Source organism: Echiichthys vipera (assembly GCF_963691815.1).
Source record: "Echiichthys vipera genome assembly, chromosome: 7".
In the NCBI taxonomy this organism is placed as follows: Eukaryota; Metazoa; Chordata; class Actinopteri; order Perciformes; family Trachinidae; genus Echiichthys; species Echiichthys vipera.
The window spans coordinates 12959263-12985288 of record NC_139832.1 but is presented as its reverse complement, the minus strand read 5'-3'; the positions used below and the strand labels follow the sequence as shown (position 1 = coordinate 12985288).

At 38.3% G+C, this 26026-nt stretch overlaps 4 protein-coding genes across 6 annotated transcripts; 2 read left to right on the top strand and 2 right to left on the bottom strand.

Moving 5' to 3' along the window:
- Window positions 1-443: 443 nt before the first annotated feature.
- On the bottom strand, window positions 444-7527 carry cib2 (calcium and integrin binding family member 2; the record flags this gene model as incomplete). Of its 2 annotated transcripts, XM_083917313.1 has the most annotated exons (6): window positions 444-465; window positions 873-1068; window positions 1173-1320; window positions 2526-2637; window positions 6014-6048; window positions 7477-7527. In XM_083917313.1, 6 exons carry the CDS (start codon window positions 7525-7527, stop codon window positions 444-446), a joined length of 564 nt encoding a protein of 187 aa, XP_083773439.1. The 2 variants fall into 2 exon arrangements, with proteins under 2 accessions (XP_083773439.1, XP_083773440.1); XM_083917314.1 differs by lacking the exons at window positions 2526-2637; window positions 6014-6048.
- Window positions 7528-9378: 1851 nt separating this feature from the next.
- lrrc61 (leucine rich repeat containing 61) lies at window positions 9379-12294 on the top strand (the record flags this gene model as incomplete). The annotated part of the gene is made up of 9 exons (XM_083917152.1): window positions 9379-9406; window positions 10628-10723; window positions 10811-10957; window positions 11081-11141; window positions 11352-11437; window positions 11522-11587; window positions 11677-11745; window positions 11919-12044; window positions 12188-12294. 9 exons carry the CDS (start codon window positions 9379-9381, stop codon window positions 12292-12294), a joined length of 786 nt encoding a protein of 261 aa, XP_083773278.1.
- A 1438-nt stretch (window positions 12295-13732) lies between these two features.
- On the top strand, window positions 13733-18778 carry idh3a (isocitrate dehydrogenase (NAD(+)) 3 catalytic subunit alpha). Of its 2 annotated transcripts, XM_083917302.1 has the most exons (12): window positions 13771-13819; window positions 14126-14191; window positions 15085-15147; window positions 15284-15367; window positions 15582-15696; window positions 15905-16092; window positions 16321-16454; window positions 16540-16642; window positions 16784-16848; window positions 17665-17749; window positions 17953-18105; window positions 18191-18778. In XM_083917302.1, exons 1-12 carry the CDS (start codon window positions 13793-13795, stop codon window positions 18272-18274), a joined length of 1167 nt encoding a protein of 388 aa, XP_083773428.1. In that variant the 5' UTR covers window positions 13771-13792; the 3' UTR covers window positions 18275-18778. The 2 variants fall into 2 exon arrangements, with proteins under 2 accessions (XP_083773429.1, XP_083773428.1); XM_083917303.1 differs by lacking the exon at window positions 14126-14191 and having other exon boundaries at window positions 13733-13819.
- Window positions 18779-19410: 632 nt separating this feature from the next.
- Window positions 19411-23948, bottom strand: acsbg1 (acyl-CoA synthetase bubblegum family member 1; the record flags this gene model as incomplete). Its single annotated transcript, XM_083916428.1, has 13 exons — window positions 19411-19487; window positions 19614-19860; window positions 20140-20279; window positions 20430-20647; window positions 20765-20998; window positions 21132-21313; window positions 21632-21808; window positions 21952-22101; window positions 22185-22265; window positions 22346-22466; window positions 22628-22716; window positions 22817-23085; window positions 23915-23948. The coding sequence occupies 13 exons, from the start codon at window positions 23946-23948 to the stop codon at window positions 19411-19413; spliced, it is 2019 nt and encodes a 672-aa protein (XP_083772554.1).
- Between the last annotated feature and the right edge of the window lie 2078 nt (window positions 23949-26026).

Genomic DNA, 26026 nt, shown 5'->3' with positions numbered 1-26026 from the left:
TCTAAGCTTTATAAATACTAAATATCTACTGTGTCATTGTAGGAAGACTTCACTGGGGGTAGCTCATGTGCAATATAGGTAGATGAGCATTGTATGCAGCAATCCGGAGTCTGGCTCATTTCAGACTTTTTTCGTTGACCATTCTCAACCTTAACATGTGTAAAGAATAGTATTTTCTCCCAAAAAGAGACCAATCCAGGTCAAGCCCTTTTGTAGGCAAAGTGAAAATGTATTCTTATCTGCAGTAAACACATTTCAGTCCTTGGAATACAGCTTTTTCCCACTATTTTGCTTCCTTACTCTTACTGAAGCAAGAGATGTCTGCCTTTTCTTTTTGACGATTGGGAGTGGGAGACAGGCATTGTGCTGTGGCCAGGACGGGTGCAGGTAGAGTCCTGAGGCTTGCCACGCTGCTGATCTTGGAAACCTTCCACGGTGCCCTCTCAGATTCTTATATGAAAGGTACTGGAGTGACGAAAGAGACAACATCAGGGACCAGGATTAGTCATCGTGCATGTAAGCATACTGAGTTACTGTATACGAGAGTAAAACACACAGAAATCAGAAATAGCAGCATTTCAGTGGGGAACAACATTTGCATATAAATGAAGGTGCATAATGGTGGCTCAGGATTAAAGTGATGTTGTTAGGCTGGCAGTTAAATGATGACAGTGATTACCAGCCATCTGGGGAATTAAAACTGTAAGTAAACAGGGACACACAGCTCACAGCACTGCAGCATGAGGGCTAATGCATGCATTTCCTGATTTTAAGGGCCACTACTTGTCATATATAATGTGGGGGTGTACAATATATTGACAAATGAATCATATTAAAACATTATTTATATTCAGTGAGGTACATTCAATCACCTTAAAAAGTCAGGAGCCCTAGTAATCATATTTTCAAAGTCAGCATAGGAGAGTTTGTTGTCTCCGTCTAAATCCGCCTCCTCGATGGCTTTCTCACACACTAGCTCCACTTCTTCAGGAGTCAACTCCTCCTTCGTCAGCCTATTTAGAGTCTTTTCCAGGTCCTCTTTGCACAGATAATTGTCCACATTGAAATCTGTAGGCAACAGATATTTATGAAAAAAAAAAACACCAAATTTTATTTTAGCATGTTCTGAGAAATAAAAAAAATTAAAATGGAATATATTATTATATAATTACCGTATATTTTGAAGGCATATATGGCCTTGAGTTCTCTAGGAGCCATTTCACTGAGGACTGAGAACATGTCCACAAATTCATTGAAGCTGAGATTCCCCATCCCGTCCTCTGAGAAAGACTCTACGATCCTGTTGCGGAACGGGTTTTCCTACAGGTGAAGGGGTTGACATACATTCACGACCATTAAAGTACGCAATTAAGTACGGAAGATTCACTGTAATACATACCATATGGTGGGGATAAAAAAAAAACATACTAAAAATGTCCTAAAGAACCGATTGTTTCGTGACCATTTGTTTTTACATGCAGAGTTATAAAGTGGTGTTTTCTGCTAAACACAAGGTTCAAGTGGAAAAAGCTGACTCCCTCTCTTTGCTGGTGTTGTAAAGCCAATATTTTCTCCTCCGTTGCGCAACAATAAGTTGCTACTAAAGATTTTATATTCCAGGTAATTAGCTGATTTGACACAACTTGCCATAAATTCACACTGAAGGGGCGGCAATCAGAAGAGGCTTGCAATATGCATACAGATGTTGTCCAGAGGACGGTTAGCATGTTTGAGCTCAATACAAGCTCCGTAAAAAAAAAAACAGTCATCGGTCATCTGAAGCAATGCTGTTTTTTGCTGTCTTTTCAGTCTGAGTCGACTCAGCACAGCTCATTGAAACTCAGCAGTATACAGTATGAATGCGTTTATGGTTATAAAGCTGTAGAGCACTCTGGGAGATCACATATTGTCTGGGTCTAATCAATCCTGCCCTGAGTGGTCTCCATCTACCTCCTCCCGATCCTTACAGGCCCTGCAATCATGTGACAGTTTTACAGCCAAGGGTTTATAATGCCCAGAGGAAGGACACATTATGAGCCGCTGTGCTAAAACCCTTGGTGGATAGGGACTCCATATAAAATTGTGTGGTACTCATGTCTGGTGCGCAGGAGAAAGATGGAGGTAAATGTGTCTGTGATGTTATGCAACATGGCATTTCTAAAATGCCTGGATGTTCTTTTCAAATGGCAGGTGCTTAAAAATAGGAGGTAATGCATCAGTCAGGATAGAGAGGCTGAGCATTTCATGGCACATTAACTTTCACAAGCTCACAGAATGTGGTGTCATGCAATCAGATCAGTGATGATGATGGCTAAAAATCAATTCTGTCCTCTGAACGAGAGTGTGTATTGATTAGGTGTCTGCCCACATGAGTAGTGGTTGATGCTTTGTTTTAGTGTCGTTATAGCACAATCCAAAATAAGAAAACACACAACAGGTATACACAAAGTATGGCTCATTCATTAGGAAACAATTATCACACAGGACTTACTGAGGTTATGTGAAGAAGGTTGTTTTTTTATTACCTTTAACTCTGGCATGTTGACTATTAAGGCTAAAGGTATCTTGCAGTCAGGATCATTGGTGTAGTCCATTGGTACAAGATGTGGAGCCAACTCATGATATCTGCCGTGCAACCTAGAATAAAAATCAAAAACACCTTTTGAATAATTCTACAGTATTTCTTTTTATATTTCTGGTTTACGTTTAGGAAAAAAACAAATCAATATACCAACTAGAACAATGGTTAAACATGTTTTGAGCCTGAAAAGTTGTCCAGGAGGAAAACTGGATTGCATATTATATATTAATTTAAAACTGTCCAATGTCTGAAATCAGGCATGGTTCCTGCTACTAACAAAACAAACTTTAATTTTTCAAACACCTGAACCTCAAGATAAGATAAAACCGTATTTTTCCTGAGGGAAAATGTTGTGCTCGTCCTCTCTTGTGTCCTTCTCTTTTTTCGAGCTGGGAAAACCTTGAATTTTATGTCATTTATTATTGAGAGTAATGTCAGTGCCTGTGTGAATGATAAACACTGATGTCGGGTGCTTATCTACAGCCCCCTTTTCACTCTGTCCTCTGACTACTCCTGTCATGGCGGCGTACCTATGTGGCCAGAGCACAGCCCTATCAGCAGGGACAATGGTCTTAGAGGACAAAATCACTCAAATTAAAGCAGCTAAACCTGTCAAAATGATGGAGTGTCACTGGTACACTCCAAAAAAAATAAACGGGTAATCCTGCAGTTCTAATGTACCATGACCCTGAAAAGTGTTTGGACCATAAAAATTCCAATCCGGCCTATTAACATTGGGTTTTACACAAAGAACAAAAATACTGAAATGCTATAATCTGGTGTTAATGCTAAGATATAGCATAAGGCTGAATGGTTCAAATCCTTATGACCTGATGACCATCAGTGATAACCTGTTTTCTTCAATGCTACATAACTGTCTTTAACCGTCGCAGCTGGAGACAAAAACAAGGAGTGTTTTATGAGGGACATAAAGGGAAGGACACAATTACGCCTCTGCTGATTGTCAATTTTGTTTCCTGTCCACTGATGGCCTTGGAATTAAAGTCGGGCCAGTGTCACTGACAAGGAATAAGTACATGAATGGACAAAATACAAATACTTAGTAGGATCAAACAAGCGTGTTGTGTAATCTGTTGAATTGTAAACCTTCATTCAGATTTAGTTTGATTTGGGACAAAAGGGATATAACGATGTGAAAGCAATGAACACTTTTTTCCAACATGATCCCTGATGGAAAAGGACAGGACATAGAACACATGCAAATACATACAGCCCTTCTAAGGGTAAACAACAACACCAACAACAAAAACACAGATCAAAATACCAGATAAAATCCCATGTGCTATAATGCAATAAATTACCCAGGCCCCAATCATGAGTCTATTCTTTCCAATTATCCACTTTATTCCAAAAGTAGACCCTAACTTTTTATTTTTAACCCCATTTCGTCTCTGACATTTTAATATTTACTGGAAAGCTATTCCATAATATAATTCCTGTGTAGAAGAAATTCTTGCCTCACTATTTACATAAGGTAAAGCCAAAGGACACAAACACCTGCAATGTCTTGTTATAGAAATTATTTAAAAAAACAACTTTCATTCTTTTCTATTGTTACACTGCAACATTCTTGACTATCAGCATTTAATTACTATCTATTTATCTCCCAACATCTAGAACCGCTGATGAAAGATACTGAAACGTGAGCAACATTGGTCAGTTCCATTAAAAAAAGAAAAGCAAGCTATTTGTTTAATTTGGGCCTGTCATGAAGTGACAGGAAGAGAGAAATGATGCTGCCCTATGAGTCGTGATACCCCGAGGAGATTGATATTTATTTCATTTTTGTATGTGTTGCTGCTGCACATGTTGAAAGAGGTAGAAATGTGACACTGAAAACAACACCACAGTCAAGAGGTCAACATGACTTTCAAAGGTTTAGGTAACATACTGATGCAGCTACAGGACAGAAGCTTCTAGATCTTCAGTGACAAACACCTGAAGATCTCTACTTTGCTCCATGAACAATAAATGCACATACTGTGACGTTCATACATGTAATTACATGCATTTGGATTGGCTCTTATGCTACAGACTGTTTGTATTTTCTGATGTTTACTTGTAAATGTATCCGTAAGGTCATTTAGGACGCCCAAAGCAATTTCAGTCAAAAGTAACTGGACTTGGTTATTTATCTAGGAAGATGTTTCACCTCTCATCCAAGAGGCTTCATCAGTTCATGTACGCATCTGACCAGGCTGGGACTGAAACGTCCTCCTAGACAAATAACCAAGTCCTGTTGCTTTTGACTGAAATTGCTTTGGGTATAACGATGACCTGGACAAATGAGAACATTCACAGGTCATTTAGGATGTCAGTCTGTAAAAGGAAATTAAGTAGCCACTACTCTACACATACTATACATAATAATAATTCTAAATTAATTACCGTATTCTTTTATTTTGAATGGCATAATTTGCATTATTTCCTTTCTGAGTGATCGTTTGATGATATTGACACATTTTCACATGTTATTTAATCTTTTCTTCAAAAATTGCATGTACATGGACTCTAAATTATGTATAAAATAATCTTATATATACATATATATATATATAAAATATATTGTGCCTATATGGCAAAAAGCATGTTCTTTTCTACACGGAACAACAGATGTACAAATGTACAATCCTCCACAGTACATATACCACCTAAAATGACAAATTTGTGCTCAATAAAGGGTTGTTTTATTATAACCACTTTTGATTATTGCTGTTCTGGGTTTGTACCCTCACAGTTGAATTCACTTATTGGAAGTCCCTTTGGATAAAAGCGTCAGCTAAATGAAGTGTAATGTAATTTAATGATTGATTCTCATTTCAAATTCACTGTTTTAAATCATTCTGTGTCACACAAACTGCACTCTCAATCAAATATGTAATTGTGCTACTCCAATTATGACAAAGCTACTGTAAATGATGTACTGTATATTTCATTTACATGCATTCATTACTTTTACAAGTCTACGGTTATCTTAAGTCAGCTGATATTAACAGAATTACAACGGCGCCCAAACATGAACACATCACAGCTGCCAATGTCATCAACTTCAGCATTGAGTTTGCCAAGATTAAAGCAGTGTGTGTGAGGACTTGGCATGGTTCACACTTGTGAGACACTTTGAAATCCTCCAAAAGGAGCCAAATGCAGTCTTGAGAGGTAATTTTTTTAAACAGTCCCTCGTAATGAAGCTATGGTTTGTGATTTTATCGTACCCTACATACACTATTGCCCAGTGTCCACTTAAAGCACATGATAACAACAACCAAGCAGAGGAGCATGGGGTAATAAAAGACAGTCTTTTGTACATTTTGGTAAGACCATTATGTGTATAATCCTATGGCTGTATTTGATTTACAGTGCACCTGTGGGCAATGCATCAGAATCACGTACAGCTGATAAAACTCTTACCGTAAAATTTCTTTGCGGGTGAAAAACGTACAGTCCTGCAACAAGAGAAAAACAGTGTATCAAAACACAAAATATATAGAAATGGGGAAGTTTGATAAAGGATTGTGGTGTATGGTCATTTTTTTATGATGTCGGTAATATTTACATCTTTTGTATAACACTCTCAGTGACACACTGTGAGTCACATAAAATAACAATAGGGTTCCTTTGAAGTGTCTGGTGTCTCTTAAATGATGACGTGCGTGAGTGTTGTCACCTGCCACTTGCATTGGAAATGATGTGGCAAGGGGAACATGAGCTGCTGTTGTCTGACATGCACGTGTTGGCACTCACATAATCCAACAGCCCTACAGGAGGCACCTCACTTTACATTTTCCCTTGTATTCACTCTGTCTGAGCTGTGAAAAACAGAGTCAGGCCAGCTGAACTCTATTGACAGATCTATATAATCAAGTCAAAACCACTGAAGATATTTGGGTTCATTAATGATTATTGTATATGTAAATCAATATCTGACTATTCATCATGACATACTTGTCTCCGCCATGTTAGATTACACTGTAAGTAAAGCGTAGAAAAGGTAGTAAAGAAGTGTTGTGAACAACAAAACAAACAAGTTCCGACAATTGATGTCGAATAGGTTGTTATAGCTTAAAGATTTGATCCTAGGAAAATAAGAAAAAAACTGTGTCCAAGACAGAAACTGGCGCAACCAGAAAGCAACAACACGCTCATAAGGGCTTTTTAAAAAAGTAGCAGGAGTAACCAGAGAGGCTCTTGAGAACTAAACTGTCTCCTGAGAGTAGAGTTTCACAGCATGTCACACCGGCTTGGCATCAATTATTAAGTCCACATCTAATCACATGATAAACCTGTGCACATAAGGAGGTGAGTTTCTTCCCAGGAAAAGCTGGATTATTGTTACAGGGAACGGCAGGTCAGATCTTTAGATAGGAGCAGAATGAACACAAGATCCTCCGGTTTGCGATGAAATCAAAACCTTCTTCATTCTCGCCTATCGACTGTAAATATTTAAACAGCAGAGACATAACTGACCAAACTTTAACAGGAAATTGACTATTGCCTTTAAATCATTGATGTGGCCACCGTGTATTAGTGATCGACATTGAACACATCCATTTACTTTTCATAAAATGTTCAATCATATTATTAGCTTTACTACTAAATCCAAGACACATAGGGCTCCACTGCCAGGGGTGACTTGGTCATTATCATGAAATAAAGACATAGTGATGTGTTACAATAAGAGCTGTGGATAAAAAACGCATAGATATACATGCAATTAAGCCTTTAAACACTGACAGTATATAAGTATGAGAATCACAACGTTTTATAATCACAATTTATCCTTATTATAGTCTTATTTATGCTTTGGGCATAGAGCATTACACACACACGCACGCACGCGGGCACACACACACACACACACACACGCAGCTTACCTGGTAGGCATCAAGTTGCTCGTCGGTAAATATTGTTTGCTTATTACCCATCTTAATCAAGTTGTTTGTTGCTTGTAGACATTCCCAACACTGAACGTCCTGAGCCTTTTCTCAATGAAAGGCATTTAGGGGCTCCAACCGCGGCAAAGACAAAGTCTCCGCACAGGATGGACCGACTACGTTGCGAACTCTTAAAACAGGTTGTTGTTGTTGTTGTTGTTGTCCTCCTCACATGAGACGCCCGCCATGACTGTATAACGTAGGGCGCACGAAAACGTGAAAAATGAAAAGCAGAAGACCAGTGTCCAGTTGTGTCGGAGCCAGTGGAGGTTGTCTGCGGAGTCCAAGAGCTGCAAACGGATCTGCGTCTCTTTTTAAGCACCCAGCTGCTGTCCACCGGAGCCGAGGCTAGCCAATAGGACCTCAGGTAGCCTAAATAAATAAATAAATGCAAAGATGAATACTGTGAACCAGAACCTGCAGATTGTGGAGCTGCTTAATGCTGATAAAACCGGATAGCCCTATGTCATGTGTTAGGCTAATGTAATGCTCCAGCTCTATTGTGTAGCCTTATTATAGGCCAACCACTTTAATATTTAACCAGCACAGCATGCTACTGTAATGCTTCAACTGCTGAAGGTGAAGCTATGATTTTAAAATGTGCCTTATTTTTTGCCACGTATACTATTTTTCTTAAAAACTGATCCTTTTATTCATAAACTCTTAGTCTGCAAGTGAGAAGCCTAGGCCTATAATAATTTCCACACATAATTTTAGTGGAGTGGAAACATAAAGCAGCATCAGATGGAAATACTCAAAGTGTGCAAGTATTTATTTTGTGCTGGTTTACAGTAGCCTAGTAAATAAACGCAACCCCCCAAAAAATGATTCAGGCAAAAATGATCAATCTTGCATATTTGTCTTTTAATCCCCCAAAATGAATTAACTAGAACCCCTGGTTATATTAGACTCTGCGTACTCATTACTTGTTTCTCTTTTCAATGTAATGAGGACACTTAATTATAGCCTACTTTTTATTCAGAATTAACTAACATTACCACAAAGCTCCAAACATCCCATTGAGGAATACTTTCTTCAGAGGTGCTGCTTGCCAGGGCAGGCAATTACTTGGGGCCCCAGGCCAGTAGGGGGCCCCCAAGGGCTGACTAACTTTAAACTGCACAAGTGACAGTAGGAGACCTGACCTCCCCGAAGGCGCCCGCACCTGTCTCCACCCAGGTTTTTGTTGTTCTGGTTCTATTGTTGTGTTTTATCCCCCTTTTTTTTATTGTTCTTCATATTACTATATGAATCAAGAGGTTTTTTTTAATATCTATATTTAAATTACGAAAATATGCACTTTAGAAATAAATAAAGTTTATTACATTTTTCGCAATTATTTCGTTGGTGTCAGATTATTTATAACCTTATGGCAATGAATGCTGGTTCAAGGGGCCCCCTGTGATTTCTTCCCCAGGGCCCCAACAGACTCTAGCATCGACTCTTTTTCATTATTATCATCATTAGTTCTATAATAATATCAAAACTTTTAATTGATACAGGACCTGTTGCACAGAAACAACATCTAATAAACAGCCTACTGCAACCATCTCCCCCTGTCACATCCTAGCCATCTTCCCCCTACACAGTGTACTGCAGCCTCCGCCTGTTTCCTTATGCTCCGCTGCTGGTCTGCAGACACTGTCCATCTCATCCACCTGCGTGCTACTGCAGCACAGCAGCAGTACAGTGAGCGTGTCCTGACGGCACCCCAGGACAGATGCCAATTTCAACACTTCCCCCACAACAACCACTTAGTTTACTTGTCTTTCCGCTGCATTGGTTAAAACTGCCGCTTTTCATTTCAGTAGGTAGCTTTTCTAAGTAGCAAAGTTGCGCACGATGGACTCTAAGCGAGAGAAAGACCAAGGTAAGTTGTGATGGATAGCTTGTTGCTAGGCAGCCATGCTAGCCACTAGCGGTTTCTGCTAGCTAGCTGCGGCTTCAGCTAAGATTTAGCTTACAACGTATCGCTCGTTACACAACATGTTACGTGTGTCATCACCAGAGGAAAAAAAAAAATATAAATTACCATTTCATCAAATAAGCCACCCACTTTCATCCAGCTGAATCACCTTCATGAAATCACGCAACCACTGCCTCACCGCTAAGATAACAGGTAGCTACTAACATAAGCTAACAACATGTAACGCTACCGGTGTCAAGCTAAGCTAAACACCGTAACCTTTATTTCTGCGCGTGTTGACATATGTTAGATGTGTTTGGTGGTCCCTAATTTCCCACCCACGCCTTTTCCCCTCCCCCTCATTTGGTCTCGGTGTTGTAGTACCCTGTCTGACACCGTATAAATTAAAAAATAAATAAATAAAAATCTGCAGTGATGTTAATCTGAAAATAAAACAGGATGAAATGAACAAAATAGTCCCAGGCATCATTATCTCTGGTTAATCAGTGTTGCATTCGTGCAGACTCATGCAAGTGTATTCATGTAGTTGGAGACTGATTCTATTTTATTTAACCAGGAAAAGACTCATTGAGATTAAATATCCACGGGGGTCCTGGCCAAGACAGGCAGTAGCACAGATAACACAGTTTCAGACTCACAAACATATATCAATGAAATGGAAATAAGTAAGAAAAAACATCTAAGATATAAAAAACATTCAACATTCAAAACATGTACAGCCAGATGTGACAGCTACCAAGTATTTGAGCATCGCTTTAAATGCGCCCAATGAAACCACCTCACTAAGAGTCAGCCTGAGGAAATGAAACCACATATAACTTCAGTTGTTATTCATGCATGCAACTGGACTGGTGAGCTAATACCGTCACGGGCAACACAAAGGACAGCACATCTGCCTGTTTGTGTTCCCTTTCCTCTGGAGCTGGCAGATTATATGCTCTGTGCTGCCAGATATGATGAATTCATGGTCTGCTGAACTGCTATTTACATTTAGAGAAGGACTGCATGGGTTGTTGGGTTGTTCCATCGTAAACAGAGCACACACACAATGCTTCCAGCATTCTGCTTTTGCAGAGCTGACTCACGAATAAGGACTGTGTGCTGCATATATAAGAATAGAAATTGGTGTGTTATGCTGCAGTCTTATTTCTCTGATCCTTTCAGATGCAGACTGTGAGAAGATAACGGCTGTGCTGCTCAAGTCACGTACAGGAGAATTTGATTTGGAGTCAATACTGTTTCTCAAATTGAGAGGTCTTGGTAAGATTTAATTCATATATGTTTACTATTTAAGAATTCAAAATGCATTGTTGTTTATAATGGTTAGACTAATTGTATGTCTTACAGGAATCCATGATCTTGGCTGCATCGGGGAGTGTATGAATTTAGAGAAACTGGATCTCTCTGGAAATAACATCACAAATTTAGCTCCTCTAGCCTCTCTTCGGCTTCTTTCTGTACTCTGTTTGTCTGCTAACAGGATTTCCAATTTAGGTAAGATTTTCATGAGATATATATTCCTTATTTCGAGGCTTTATGTTCGCTCATCGAAGAAGTCTCAGTCATGAAAAGAAATATATATTTTTAAATACATTTGTATTGCTGTTGTACTTTCAGAGCCCCTGCGCAGTTGTGACGGTTTACAGAACTTAAACTTGGCTGGTAATATCATATCCAGGTATCACTATTTGACCACTGATGAAATGCTTACCCTAAATGAAAAATAAATTGAATATGTCACTTACTACAATGTTACTTACATAGTATACAATCTGTTGAACCTGTCCTTGATGTTAAACATAAATGTATTTTGCGACTTGTATTTTTAAGAGCGGTATTCTGAATTGGTCGTGTAAAATCCACTCTAATCTGTTTTGTTTCTCAACAGCATTGAGAGCCTACACTGCCTTCAGCCTTTGAGAAAACTAGAAAATATACGTCTTAAAGACAACACTTACAATTACTCTAATCCAGGTAATTTCTAGTGACATTATTTGACAATAATCCAGTGATGGAAAATCTTGATAAGTGAACTCATAATAACTTTCTCTATATCAGTGTGCAGAAACGCAGCATATAGAAACATAGTTCTTGAGATGTTCCCCAACATCAAGGTGCTGGATGGTAAGATATCTTTTTTTTTTTTTTAGTCTTTTGCGTGACATAAACTCTTAGGTTATGTTACATTTTTTTATTCTGCTTTTGAATTGTAGGTGAAAGGGTGGTTGGACGTGGGAGTGAATTGTACCAATTATGCAAAGACATTGATGATACCATCAAAGGTACATTTGATAATACGTGTGTTATTGTATCATAACTGGTAAAATATTACATTTCATTCAGCATGATATGTTCAGGTGTTGAATGAATAATTTATCTTCGCCCTTGCTTGACCTTAAGTTTCCTTATTCAACTAAAATAGGACTGAACTGTTTTTCTTTCTAAAAATGTCTAGCTGGTTTATACAAGAATGGACAGCTCGTTGAACATGCTGATTGCAAACCATGGGTGGAGGATAATTACTGGGAGATAAAAAGATCCAACAATGCCATTATTGAAGAAGCCTACAAACAGTTTAACGGTAAGAGGTGCTATGCGGGGCTTTTTCTTGTCTTTTTAAAGTAAAGTGTTGCATTTCATATACAGTAAACAGTTAACTCAACTATATTGTGTGTACAATATGGTATCCTATATAATCCTTTCCCTACATTTCTTTTTCTGCAGATGTGCTTCATGAATGCAGACTCCTCAACAACAGAGCCACTCATGTGATTTCGCAAACTGAAAGATCTATGAGCCTAAAGAAGCAGCCAAAGCAGTATGCTATCTGAGCCGGGCTACTTTGGCCACATCGGTGTGCAAGTTTTTGTTGTGTGATATACCATGGCTAACGTACTGTAGGTTTTTCAAATTACTAAGCTGTATCCAAACGCTTGATCAGTGTCATTGCCAGACACACATGCTTTGTGTTGCAGTGTTGAATTATTGAAATTCTATCTCATCCTATGCATTGTGTATCGGACGATACATGTAAGTGGTTTGAAAACCCCTATCCATACTGACACCCCTCAGTTTGGTTCAAAGATGTCTTTACTTGCACAGTGTGCATTTTGTAACTTGTTGTCTAGCCTGCATTTATGCTGAGAGATAAGCTGCTTAAGAATTTCTATAGGTTTTAAGTAATCAAGAGCTTTTTTTCCCATGTTGCATTGCTGACTAATCTTGGGAGTTAATGTGTCCCATGCTGTATGCTTTCTTTGTAAGTTGAACTTTTTCAAAAAAGTGATTGGATGATTGTTTCAGCTGTTTCTACTTGTTTTATACCATAAAGTTTATTATGTGTACAACCAACGTGTCGAAAATACAATGCTTACAAAGGTGTACTTCCCATCTTTGATTACTACTCATAAATAAAAAGTATACTTTTGGACAGCTTGTACTATATGTGTGTACTATCACTGTGTGCACATCCAGAGCCAAAGAATGCGTAATAATCAGCGACTGCATCTAGTCTGATATTAATGATGTGATGTGGACGCTCAGAAGCAGTCCACTGGCGCTACTTGCTGGTGGTCAAGCAACACTGCAGCATTGTAAATTGCAGTCCATCCAGCAATTCGTCTTCACTTTAGTTTTTTAATTGTGTAGTATTACTCAAAATATTACACATAAAATCTCTTCCTTAAATCCATAGACGGCCTATCTCAAAGCTATACCTGGAAGATATCCAGAGTAAAAGCAAAGGAATATAAAGGAATCAATCCTGTATTTAACGCTGCGACTGCAGTGTAAAATTGGTCAACAATATGGAAGAAATGAAAAGAGTGCATAACTAAACATTGCTACTATTCTCCCATTCAGTTCAATTAAATTATACTTTATTGTCCCCTTGGGGAAGCTTTTCTTGGACTTGCGCTGACAACTTTAGCTGGACTTACAATAGAGATAATAAATAGAAGCAATAAAAACAAATCAATAGATAAACAATAAAACAGAAATAAATAGAGAAAAATAAAAACAACAATCCACATAAACAAGTGCAAATTAATGAGGGCCACAGGCAAAATGGATTACACATTACATGACCGGAACACTTTGACATTATTGCACAGCCTCAAAAAGCATTATAAAATATTATTCACTATTTTCCCGCTACAAAATTCTCATGAATCATGACGTGATTAGACATTGAATCTAATGAGTGAATTTATTAAAAATAGGGGTTTATTTTGAAGGGGAAAAACTTAAGGACGGAAATCCGCTTTGTACTGTGGTGGGTGAGGGTGACTAGTGCTTCTGCGGTGCTGCATCGACCTTGGCTAGTTGAAGATGGCAGGGAAGGCATGGAGGTCAGCGGTATGTACGGGGGGAAATATATAAATTGTAAAGTATTGCACCAACCGCATGGCATTGTGTGTAAATGAATCAACGTTGACTATCGTTCACGCAGAGACAGAAACCACACAGAGACATTGAACTCACGTTAGCTAGGCGCTACCGCTACATGTAGTTACTATAGCAACCGGGCTATTGACAGCTAACGTTATCTAGCTAGCTAGTTCGCTAGCAGCATTTAGACTTATCATACATTCTTGTAAAGGGTAACCTATTAGCTGAGTGCCTAAATTGAACAAATGTCAATGAAATGTCCCTCATCTACAGATTCTTAATCTACTAAATCAGTGGGGTTTATCGCTCAATGGCAAGGATAAAATCCAGGCACAGGAAGTAAGTTAAGCCTACGTATTATTTTAAAACGTTGACTATCCTTGCTGCGTTTTGAAAACGCTACTGCTAACTAGCAATCTCCCACAGACAGGGGTAATGTTATTCTGTTTCTGCAATGAGCATTTTGTTCTGCCATTTGTTCCTATTCTACAGCTGAACTTTCTGCTATTCAGCTTAACGTCTTACCGTAAGCTGTTGTGTTTCAAAGTTAAAGGCGTCCTCTTGCCTCGCTTTTTCTATTGATGATCTAACGTTAACGTTGTCGTTCAGACTTTACCTCCTTTATCATCAACCAAGGCTAACTAATTTGTTTAGAGTCATTTATACTAAACAAGACAGCAGCTAACGTGCTATTTAACAGTTCATAACTCCTGCTGTGAACTGGATCAAGTCTCTCCCAGAATGTCCTTTGCAGATTGCTCCCAAGCCATACTTCTCCATCCATCTATCTATCTATCTATCTATCTATCTATCTATCTATCTATCTATCTATCTATCTATCTATCTATCTATCTATCTATCTATCTATCCATCTATCTATCTGTATATCTAGATATTAATTGCTTGTGTGTTTCATGTGATTGTACAGCTTTTCATGTTCAGATAGATGTACTGTGACCAAGGATTGGCATGACATACTTGTTGGTCAAAAAGAGTGCCTTATTACAGATGAATGGTTACCCAGATCAAGTTTTCTGTACTGCCAAACATGAGAGTGCACAATTCTTGGGCACTCTGTTCCCAGAGCATTCACTACACCTTTATGCTTTGTTCACTTCATGTTACATCGGTTTGTTTGTTTTTTTAATCGAATTGAAACATCTTATATTGGGGGGAGGGGAGGGGTGTGTTTCATTTTTGCCTGTACAAACCTTGTCGATTCTGATTACCAGGTGTCACGGGTAGTTGGAGCTTTGAAAAAAGAGCCTCCACAACCCAGGACGTTCATGCGTGGGGTATGTATCTAAACTCTGGAGCTACACAAAAAAAATTTGAAAATGATGATGTAACTTATTGCTTGTATTCAACTGTGGCATGCTTAGTTATTATTGTATCATTGAATGTCACGTGTCTTCGTGTTCGGCCTCACAGATTCAAACTGTTACTTTAATCCCTGGTGATGGAATTGGTCCAGAGATCTCCGCTGCTGTCATGAAGATATTTGAAGCAGCTAAAGTAAGTACTGGAAGGAGCAAGATAAAACTTTTACACGGAACATTATCCAGCAAAATACATTTTCAAGGTTGCAATAGATGACACTTTCTTTAAATTAATTCAGCACTGATACTTAAGAGACACATCAAATACAGTCAATAACACAATTAGTCTTAAAAAGGCTGCATGATGTAAACGATATAGTGATTTTGTTGTACACAAACTTTATATCAAGGCACCTATTCAGTGGGAGGAGAGAAATGTTACAGCCATCCAAGGACCTGGTGGCAAGTGGATGATCCCTCCTGATGCCAAAGAATCGATGGACAGGAACAAAATTGGTTTAAAAGGTAAACTGCTTTATACACAAAGAAACTACAAGATCAATAAAATAATTATGTCCTTTGTGTTTTACCAATAAGTGACTAGGGCATCATTGTTTATTACAAATATGACACGTTGGTTGGTTGGTTTAGATCTTATCCATCCGAAAATGAGTTTTATTTTTATTTTGGTAGATGAACTGGTAAATACTTTTGAATTACTTAACAACAACAGGTCCTTTGAAGACACCAATAGCTGCTGGCCATCCTTCTATGAACCTGCTGCTGAGGAAAACCTTTGACCTCTATGCCAATGTGCGCCCTTGTGTGTCCATTGAGGGCTACAAGACCCCTTACACTGATGTGAACTTGGTCACCATCAGGGAGAACACTGAGGGAGAATACAGTGGGATCGAACATGTGGTAATAACACATTACTTGTCCAGTGACATTGTTCGCGGTTATTGTTCTTTTGACGTTTTGACTATTTCATTTTTTTCAGATCAAAACATTGTATCTTATCGTCTTTATTTGCTCCCCCAGAGTATGCACATATGAGGAATTGAGCTGTTAGCATTTTGTCTTTGAAATCATTCTAACACTATTTATACTTTACATATTTTAAATAAATCTCTCTTTGTGTATTTTCAGATTGTTGATGGAGTTGTACAGAGTATTAAGCTCATTACAGAGCAAGCCAGCCAACGCATCGCAGAGTATGCTTTTGAATATGCTAGAAATAATCAGAGGGCCAGTGTTACTGCGGTGCACAAGGCCAATATTATGTAAGTTGTATTCAGTACAAATTACTTGAAGTAATTTGTCATAATTTGTTCATATTAAATCGTTGTCCTCTGTTTACATTTTTAGGCGCATGTCTGATGGGCTTTTCCTACGAAAATGCAGAGAGGCTGCTGAAAAGCACAAAGATGTGAAATTCACTGAGATGTACTTGGATACTGTGTGCCTTAATGTAAGTCCCAACAGCGTTTGTTACGCATTATTTCAGTGTGTGTAATGTGTTAGATAGATATAAAGTCGTTGTTTTTTCAGTTTTGCATTTTTAACATCCCAAATTAATAATGTCATTGTTTATATATATTTGTTCTTATAGATGGTACAGGATCCCACGCAGTTTGATGTATTAGTGATGCCAAATTTATATGGGGACATCTTGAGGTAAGTGAAGCTCAGGCACACTGAACCTGCTATATTGATGAGAGATAAGGCGGATGAAAAAAAGCACATATTTACAAATTTAATTGTTTAGACAGCACATACAGTACAGTTAACGCACAGAAAATCCTCTATACATGAACATGTATTTACAAACCATTGTAAATAACAGAAATCTGTTTTAATGTAGAAAGGAGTTGGAATCAATAAAGTTGTGCGAACTGTGTTGATTCAACCATAAATATTCTAACAATTACAAAAATGTATATTATAATATTATTGCAATTTAATATCAGTCAAAGAAAGATTAACTGAAATCTGAACTAATTACTGTAGTGGTGATGATGTCAAGATCTGCATCAGTTGCAAATTATGTGATTAGTATCTACCTGAAATCTAATATGGCGGAAATCTGAAAATAAAGGGTCCAATACACAAAATGTCTTTAGTGAGTTTAAATATAATATTTTCTGCAGAAAGGACCAGCTGCAAACAAATCACCATGCGGTCTGTGAGCATCTGATAACGCGTACTGAGCCGCAATATGTTTTATAGAACAGAGAGTTTTTAAAACAGCAGACAACATGATAGTATGCATAACAGAAATGCCAAGTGTACAGTGTGTACAGGAGTCATGCTATCAGTATTAAGACTATGCGAGGACACTCAGTGTCTAGTCTATGCGATAATATTCAGTATTTAGATTATGCGATGACATACAGTATTATGCGATGATACAGTACATTTCTATTACACTCATTAGCCGTGTGTATGCACAACAATAGATCTAAAGGTAACTGTATGTGTTTACCGTTGCAGTGATCTTTGTGCCGGACTAATCGGAGGTCTTGGAGTGACTCCGAGTGGTAACATTGGCGCCAATGGTGTTGCCATATTTGAGTCGGTATGTTCTATTTATTCTCATTTGTCAGACTTTTTTTTGATCAAAGTACATGTTGCACAGTAGAAGAGGGTCATGTCATGGGATGGGATGAACTAGTTACGGCACATTAAAGTTTGGCTGCTTTATACTTATCTATTTCATAAATTTGATGTTTATAGAAATGTCAAACATGAAGATATATTGTGATTCATTTCCCTTGTCAGGTTCATGGAACTGCCCCAGATATAGCAGGACTAGACATGGCCAACCCCACTGCCTTGCTGCTCAGTGCGGTCATGATGCTGCGGCACATGGGTCTGCATGACCACGGCAAGAAGATTAAAGCTGCCTGCTTTGATGTCATTCGTGACAAAAAGGTAAGCTACTTTACAAGAAATTAAGAGAGTTTTGGGTTGTTTGTTCCTGTTCTGATTTATAACAATCGTATCGTCCATCTTCAAGGTTCTAACAAAAGACCTGGGAGGAAACTCAAAGTGCTCCGAATTCACAGAAGCAATATGTCAACGAGTGCGGGATCTCGACTAAAATGATGTTACTAACAACACAAGTTAATTGTTAGGATATCTGTACTTAATCATGCCATGCTTTATCTGCACACCAAATCAAAGTATGTATTTTAAAAAGACTCAGGAGTTAGAGTTCCTGAATGTTTTATTATTTTATTATGCACACTCCAAAGCACTGTCTTAAAACTCTTTAACAGTTATTGTACGTATATGTGATACGCATTTTATTCCTAAACTGTTTAATATATGGTGGATATTGTCTATTTATTGGCTGAAATTAGCCTCTTGTGCAGTGTAATTGAAACTTGTATTTTGACATAAAAGACAAAATCCGTAACCTCCATGATCACTTGAGAAAACATGTTGTCATCAGTTATGTTTGCAAAACATCCTTAAGCGCTGGCCTCCAGCTGATGACCCTACAGCTAACCAAAGTAGGCACCGGGGGGAGGCGCGGCAGGCCTAGTGCCATGCGGGAACAACTACCTATACAAATGAATAAGTGCATGGAAAACAAAATGGATTGAAGCTTAAATTATTTAAACATGATCAGATGTTTTGCATGCCATTCGGTTTCCTTTGCTGCAAATATCATGAATGTATAAAGGAAAATAAATAACACTGATATCAGAAATGCCAGACTTTTTTATTCTGTGTTATGCAAATTACATGTAGGTGTCATACGACCTCTCAGCTGCTATGATGAAGACCGCTTTGATTACATTTCTGGGGGAAGTTATGTCCATGTTTATATGAGTTTTTATCCAAACTGGTATGCCATTAAACTGATAAACCACATACTAGTACATACAAAATACCAGTTAAGATCATGTCATGCAAGTAACTGGTACGATTTCAAAGATGTAAAGATAAATTGTTGACCAGAGACAAATATGAATTAAAAACAAATATTTCAACCAATGAGAAGATGCATCAAAATGGTGCAACTTTGTAAAATTCTCAGTATTACTCGCTATTTATAACTTAATCTGTTTCATCTTAAATATAAATTAAATATGATTCCTGTATTATTGATACATTCTGAACTTAGTATATAATTCAATTCCATGCATATCCACAAGAATGATGGGATACGCAAGTGACACATGATCTTCATACTATCAGATACACAGTCATTTCTCTGGGAACATAACACTACTCTTGATAGAGGCTCTCTATGACCTCGTGGTACATTTCCAACACAACAGGGCGCCGGAGCTTCATTGTGGGACCTGAAACGAGACAGCAATATAATGAGAAATTGTTCACTGCTGTCTCAAAATTGCATGGCCTTAAAAGTACATAAAGCAGAAGTTTTTTAGTATATAATTATCTACTGGTCAATGTGTGCAATTTACCCAGCTCTCCTCCAGAAACAGAGAAGTCCTTTCTTAGAATAGTCCACTTTTGTATGCGTTGGGCATTAGAGGTGGCTGCGGAGTTGACTCTGTTGATTCCTTCTTGAATGGTCCGGTACACTTCTTTGTCTTTTCCGCCAATGATGTCAGATACCTTGGCTGCTTGGCTGCCTAGCTGTCGGCAAAGCTCCACAGCCTCCATACTTAGCTCCTCCGTTGGCTCCATGGTTTCTGTATTGCTGCAACACTGGAACACAGAATTAAATGACTCGAATCATATATATTTCGATATAAATCATGACTAATTGCGTTAATATGTGAAACCGGCTATTTTGATTGCGTCACCAATATAAACTGTTTATTTCCACCTTGCCTTTCAGGGCTTCCGTAGAAATCTACTAGTTAATGTTAATGTTTTGTTTATTTGCAAAGATACAGATAACGTGACTTTACATAAGATAGGGTTAATGTCAAGAATACAGAATACCACTTTCCATTATCTGAATAATAAGTAGTGGTAAACCACCTTCAGTGTTAGAAACATTGACAAGAACTTCCTCTTGTCCCCTATGAGCATGGCGTTGCTGATAATAGGTAGCTCCTTCTTCACTGCTTCTTCTATGGGAAGAGGAGGGACATTCTCTCCTCCAGCTGTGATGATCAGCTCTGAGTAGAGAGAGAGAGAGAGAGAGAAAAAAAAAAAAGGGCACCCTGACATTACATGACTCATAACAAGGACCAGAACAACACTCAGGTTTGGGTGATGTAAGACAAGCAATTTTCATATAATGGCTTTATTTGCACAAATTGCTCTACCTTTTATTCTCCCCGTGATGTACAAGAAACCCTCATCGTCTATCTTCCCCAGGTCTCCGGAGTGCAGCCATCCATTTTCATCTAAAGCTTCTCTCGTTTTGTCTTCCATGTTGAGGAAACCCATGAAAATGTTTCGTCCCCAGAAGCAAATTTCGCCTGTCCCCTCAGAGTCTATGTTGGCCATTTTGTAGCGACAGCCAGGCACCACCTTACCACAGCTTTGTGTAAAAATAAAAATAAATTATGTTATTTAATATCCATGAAATTACAAGAGTTAAGCATGACAGATTGTACATACAATTGTTACGATATTTAATCTTAATTTTGTTTAATACCTTGGTAGTTTGTAAGCTTTGGGACCTGACATAAAGTGAGGTCCTGTGCTCTCACTCATGCCATATGCCTCATACAACCAGATATTCAGACCCAGGAAAAACTGCACCGTTTCACTACCGATCGGTGCTGCTCCCGAGAAGAACTTCTGACAGCAAGAAAGGCCCAGTTCAGCCCGAAGCCTCTGCAGCACAAGACTGTCAGCCAGGGTAAAGAGGAATGGTTTCTCATCATCCCTGAAAAATAAACCATATATATATATATAATTTCATCATATTTCTCTTAGAATGCATGTATGCTATTTGATGGGTCATTAAAATCCCATCAGTATCAGTACCAATAAAGTATCAAAGTTTCATCTGCACTTACTTTTGCGTACACTTCTGATTGGCTTCCAGGCTGACTGACATCGCCCATGTCACCAGCTTCTTTTTCACAAAGCCACACTCACTAATTGCCTGTTTTATTTTCTCCATCATTTTTTCCCACACCCGCGGGACACCCATGTGGGATGTAGGACAAACTTCTCGCAGAGTTGTTATCAGGCTTCCCTACAATAAATTAAGTACACAAAGAGCTTAAAAACCACATATACTCAGTCAGTTGTCATTTTTGTATTGACTATATCCTGCTCATCTCTTGCAAAACTAAAATTTAGTTTGCATTTTATTTGTATTATTTATTTACAAAAACTAGCAGCTGTACCCAGACGAGAGCCATTGCTTTTACCTTAAATTGAGTCAAAGTTTGATGAAAAAAACAGTTTATTCTTAAACAAATGATTTTCACTTTAAAGGCCCGATGTCAGACCTGTAAAGTGGAAACAATGTTTAAACCAACATGTGTTTGCTATAGGCATCTTTATGTACCTTTAAGGCATCTGGCTGTGCAAAGTACACCAGCTCACCCCACTGGATGCCCGTCCAGAGATCATAGATCTGAGCGGCGATGTGGCTGAGAGGCAGGTAGCTCACTAGTGACTCCTGTTTAGTGTCGGCGGGCTGCATGTCCCCGGCCCTGCTGGCATGATTGGCAGTCCATGTGATCTGAGTATTCATCAAAGATTAAAATAGAAACCTTGTTTACCTTTTTTGTGCTTTTGCCTTCCATGTAATAATGTGACATGAAGTTAAAACATGTAGTTAAAATAGCAAGTACAGAATAACAATAGTCACAAAAAAGAGCTTACATTATCATGACTGAGCATGACTCCCTTCGGCTTGCCCGTGGTGCCAGAGGTGTAGATCAGGACGCAGCATTGGTTGGCCCTCTGGCTGCTAATGATGTCATCCAGCTCTTTCTCAGAAACATCCAGGCCCAACTCCATGAACTCCTCCCACTACCCCAAAACAGTAACATGCAGCATCATAACCTGAGCTCAACAGTCACTTTGATCTTCTATGTGGTGTCAGGAGAACTCACAGAGTAAAGACTGGAGATATTCTGCAGGGGGTCTCCACTGTACTGCACTATGGCTTTCAGATGGGGCAGTGTGTCCCGTATCTAACGTATCAAGAGGGAGAATTTTACCACGGTATGTTTTGTATGTGGGTAAAGACCGTCATATATTTAAGTGACAGTACCTGCAGGATTTTATCCAACTGCTTTTGGTTTTCCACCACAATAATGTTCGCTTTGGAGTCACTAGCCACATACTGGCACGCTTCTGGTGAGTTTGTGACATAAATTCCTGTCATTATCCCCCTGTAGGAAGAAAACAGGACTATTATAGACACAGGAGATAAGTTAGTGAATGTCATAATGATAACAGCACAATAACAACTACACCGTATACAGTATTTGGGTACAGATATGTTATATACGATTCGGGTCAGCGCTGTTGTAGCAGGATGTGTCTTTCTCACCCTGCCATGATGGCACCGACTGCAGAGAAGAACCATTCTGCTGAATTGAATCCTAGTATTGCCACTCCATGGAATCGCTCTAAACCAATCTGAACACATTAACAAACTTTTTACAAATCTGCTCATTGATAGTATTTAGTAGTGATCATTCGGATGTATTACAGACAGTTCTCTATTTGTATTACATACCTTTATAAAACCCTTGGCTGCTCTCCGGCAGAATTGATAATACTCTAAGAAAGTTATCTTTTCCCATTTGTTGTCCTTCTTGCTGGCGAGTGCATACATGTTCCCATATTTCTCAACTGAGGCTTTGAACATTTGGTGAACTGTGACAGGTTCCTCCGGACATCCTTCTTCTATTCTCAGTTTTACTGAGCCTGTAGCATCAGTGGTCCAAAGGGAATGAGCTTGAGCAAGAGGTGTGCCAGTAAATTCCTCTTCTATGTTTTGCTTTCCTGGCATGAAAACGAAAGCAAATCTTAAAAAAAAATCCTTCCCACAGAGGAATAACAGCTGTGTCTGTTGTCCTACTAATATTCTCATTCAGCAGACTTATGTGCTCATAACTTACCTACAGAGGCATGTTCTTCTGTCTGCGCGTGTGCCATAGACTCCTGAACACTGCAAAACATAGATGAAATATGGACTCCATGCAGCTCACTCCACCTCACATTGTGGCTATTGGACCACTGTTTCCCCTGTCATCACATGGGTCTTAGATTCAGCTGCGCCATTTACCCAACACAATGTCAGGCTTTTGGCAGCGCTAAAGCCCCCTTGCTTTGTTTGACAGAATATGTTCAATGAAAGCTGAAAGTCTGTTCACTCTTGCTCATTAAACAATACATTTTTTTAGATAAGTTATCTGATTTATGCAAAGAATTTGGAAAGATTGCAATTGGCTACATCACAAAATAAGTCTCTAAATAAGACTTTTGGCTTCATTTCCTTATCTATATTCATAGAGGGGTGGCAGAGGGACATTTTAGGACAAAGTGGACAGGAACACTCATTCAACAGCTTGGGCAAAAGTGTTGATACCAAAGAATAGGGAGAAACAAAAGTAATGTTCAGTGACAAAATATAGTGCAACTTTCCTCACACTTCTAATTTTGCATTGAAGAAAATTTGCATGACAACTGGTGAATCTGGTTCATTCAGCCTTAATTGTATTATAACCTATCCCACAGCTAAACTGAACTTCTGCATAAGAGTATTAGTGACGTCTGATGAGACTATCACCCCATCCTCTAGATACAAAAAAGTTAATTTTAGGTTTCTTACCTGTTCTCAAGTTGATCATGTCCCTTCTCCTCATCGGGAAACTCCATATCGTTACTTGTAGATCTTTTGGTAGTGTGTCTCCAGATTATGTAAGGTCAAGCCTTTTGATTTGCTCAAAGGAGAAACTTTTCAAAATCTGACTGGTGTGAAACAGCAAATCTTTTCTTGTTGGACAAGCACACCCTTAACTAGTATCACGAGTATTTTTGAGGAATTGGTAAAGTAAAAAGACATGTGGTTCAGCAAGCATCATCAAGTTGTTAATGGCTGTGAAACAAATCAGATGGTCCACGTGTCTGTGCGCTGCATGTGCCAGCTCACTCAAGACCATGTCCAGAATTTAAATTAGCTTAGTCTTTCATATGTAAAACGGTGTGATTGTCATTTTAAATTACACTCAGAAAAGTAAAACCCAATAATATTATAGCCCAATATTTGAGTTTGGTATTCTAAAGGTTGATCAGTAGAGTTTATATGTGGCTCTACTGTATGTGAGGTGCCTTATGTTAAGCCCTACTCATACATAGTCCACTCCCTACCTGACAGACCATTTTTGAAAGAAGGCATGTTTTTAAAGCATGTTGATACTACTTGTACTTCATTCAAATTTACAATGACATACTTTTGATAAGCGTCTCAAACTCTGTAGACATATTCTATAAGTAGGACTTCTATTTTTGTTGTGAAGTAACTGTTTCATTTGAAAAGCCTTTATACAAATTAGAGGAAAATATTGTAGCCTACATTTTCAGTTTTTTGTCTTATTTGATCTCGGTAGTTCCATTGTAGGTAGAGTACATTATGAATTCAAACTAGAGACCAGTTTGTATTTGGGATCTCCAGCTGTGACGCCCTGATTTGGTGTCGGGGTTGGTGTTATCCCATTGCAAGATGGTCTGTAGTTGAGACTGTCATTGGTGCAATGCAGTTCCAAGACTGAAATGCTCAGCCATAGCGTTGACTGTTTATATCGCTCATGATATATCCTGTAGCATATAAAAGAAACAATCATGTTCACATAACGAAAACACTGATTGGAGTTATTGAATTTCGGTTTGGTCTATATCTAAGTTGATGTTGATGATACATACAGTAGGATTTTTTCTCACTGTCCATAACTGTAGTTGGATCGATAACATTAACCGCACATAGCACTGTTTAGTGTCTGGTATTATCCAAATCTGTCATGAAGGGAGTCACAACAATAACTATCACGCATATTTAGGACTGGGTGATACATCAATATAATGTTGACAAAGATATGACATGATGATATGATAGTAACTGTTGTCTGGTTGCAATTTGCACAGATTGGTGTTTTGCATGATTGTTTTTTTCTTTCAGATTGCTCATTTGCACACATTGCTTTCATTGTTTACATGTAGCCTACTTATGATCTTCTTGGCGCTGGGGAACCTCCTAATGAACCATTCTGTAAACTGTGTCCTGTTGTTTCTCGTTGTTCATCAGTGTTTTGTATTACTTATGTATGAATCCTGGCCAAAAAACAATTTCCCTGTAAGGCATAATAAAGATACCTTGAACTGTTTTTTTTTTAACTTATAAAACACTTAACCTGCAATACTGTATTTATTTTGGCCACTAGGGGGAAGCAGATTCAACTGATGATTTTCTGTAGGTTCACCAAAAACACCTTTTACATTGACACAGTTTTCACATTGTCATTTCAGGCTACATTGTTACCTAAAAAATATTGACTGTAGCAACTGAAATGTTGTCTTTCACTCAATTTGTTGAGAGATTAATACCCATATAAAGGCGCCAGTAGCCAAAAAGTTTACATTTACTCAAGTATCGTATAATCAGTAAGTATGTTTTAGCCCAAGCATTTATCTGACAGCTGTAGCCACTGGTTACTTTACATATTAACATTTGAAACAGATCAGCACAAAAATGTCATATATAAAATAAAGTAGCTAACTATGAATATGTTAACAGCGATCATTGTAATATCTTAGTATTGATGATTGAACATAAAAGCTGTGTGTATAGGTTTAAGGCTACCCTAGCTGGTAGGCCCAATTTAATATGCAACTCAGTTCAATTCAATTCAATATTATTTATAGTGCCAAATCATATCAAAAGTTATCT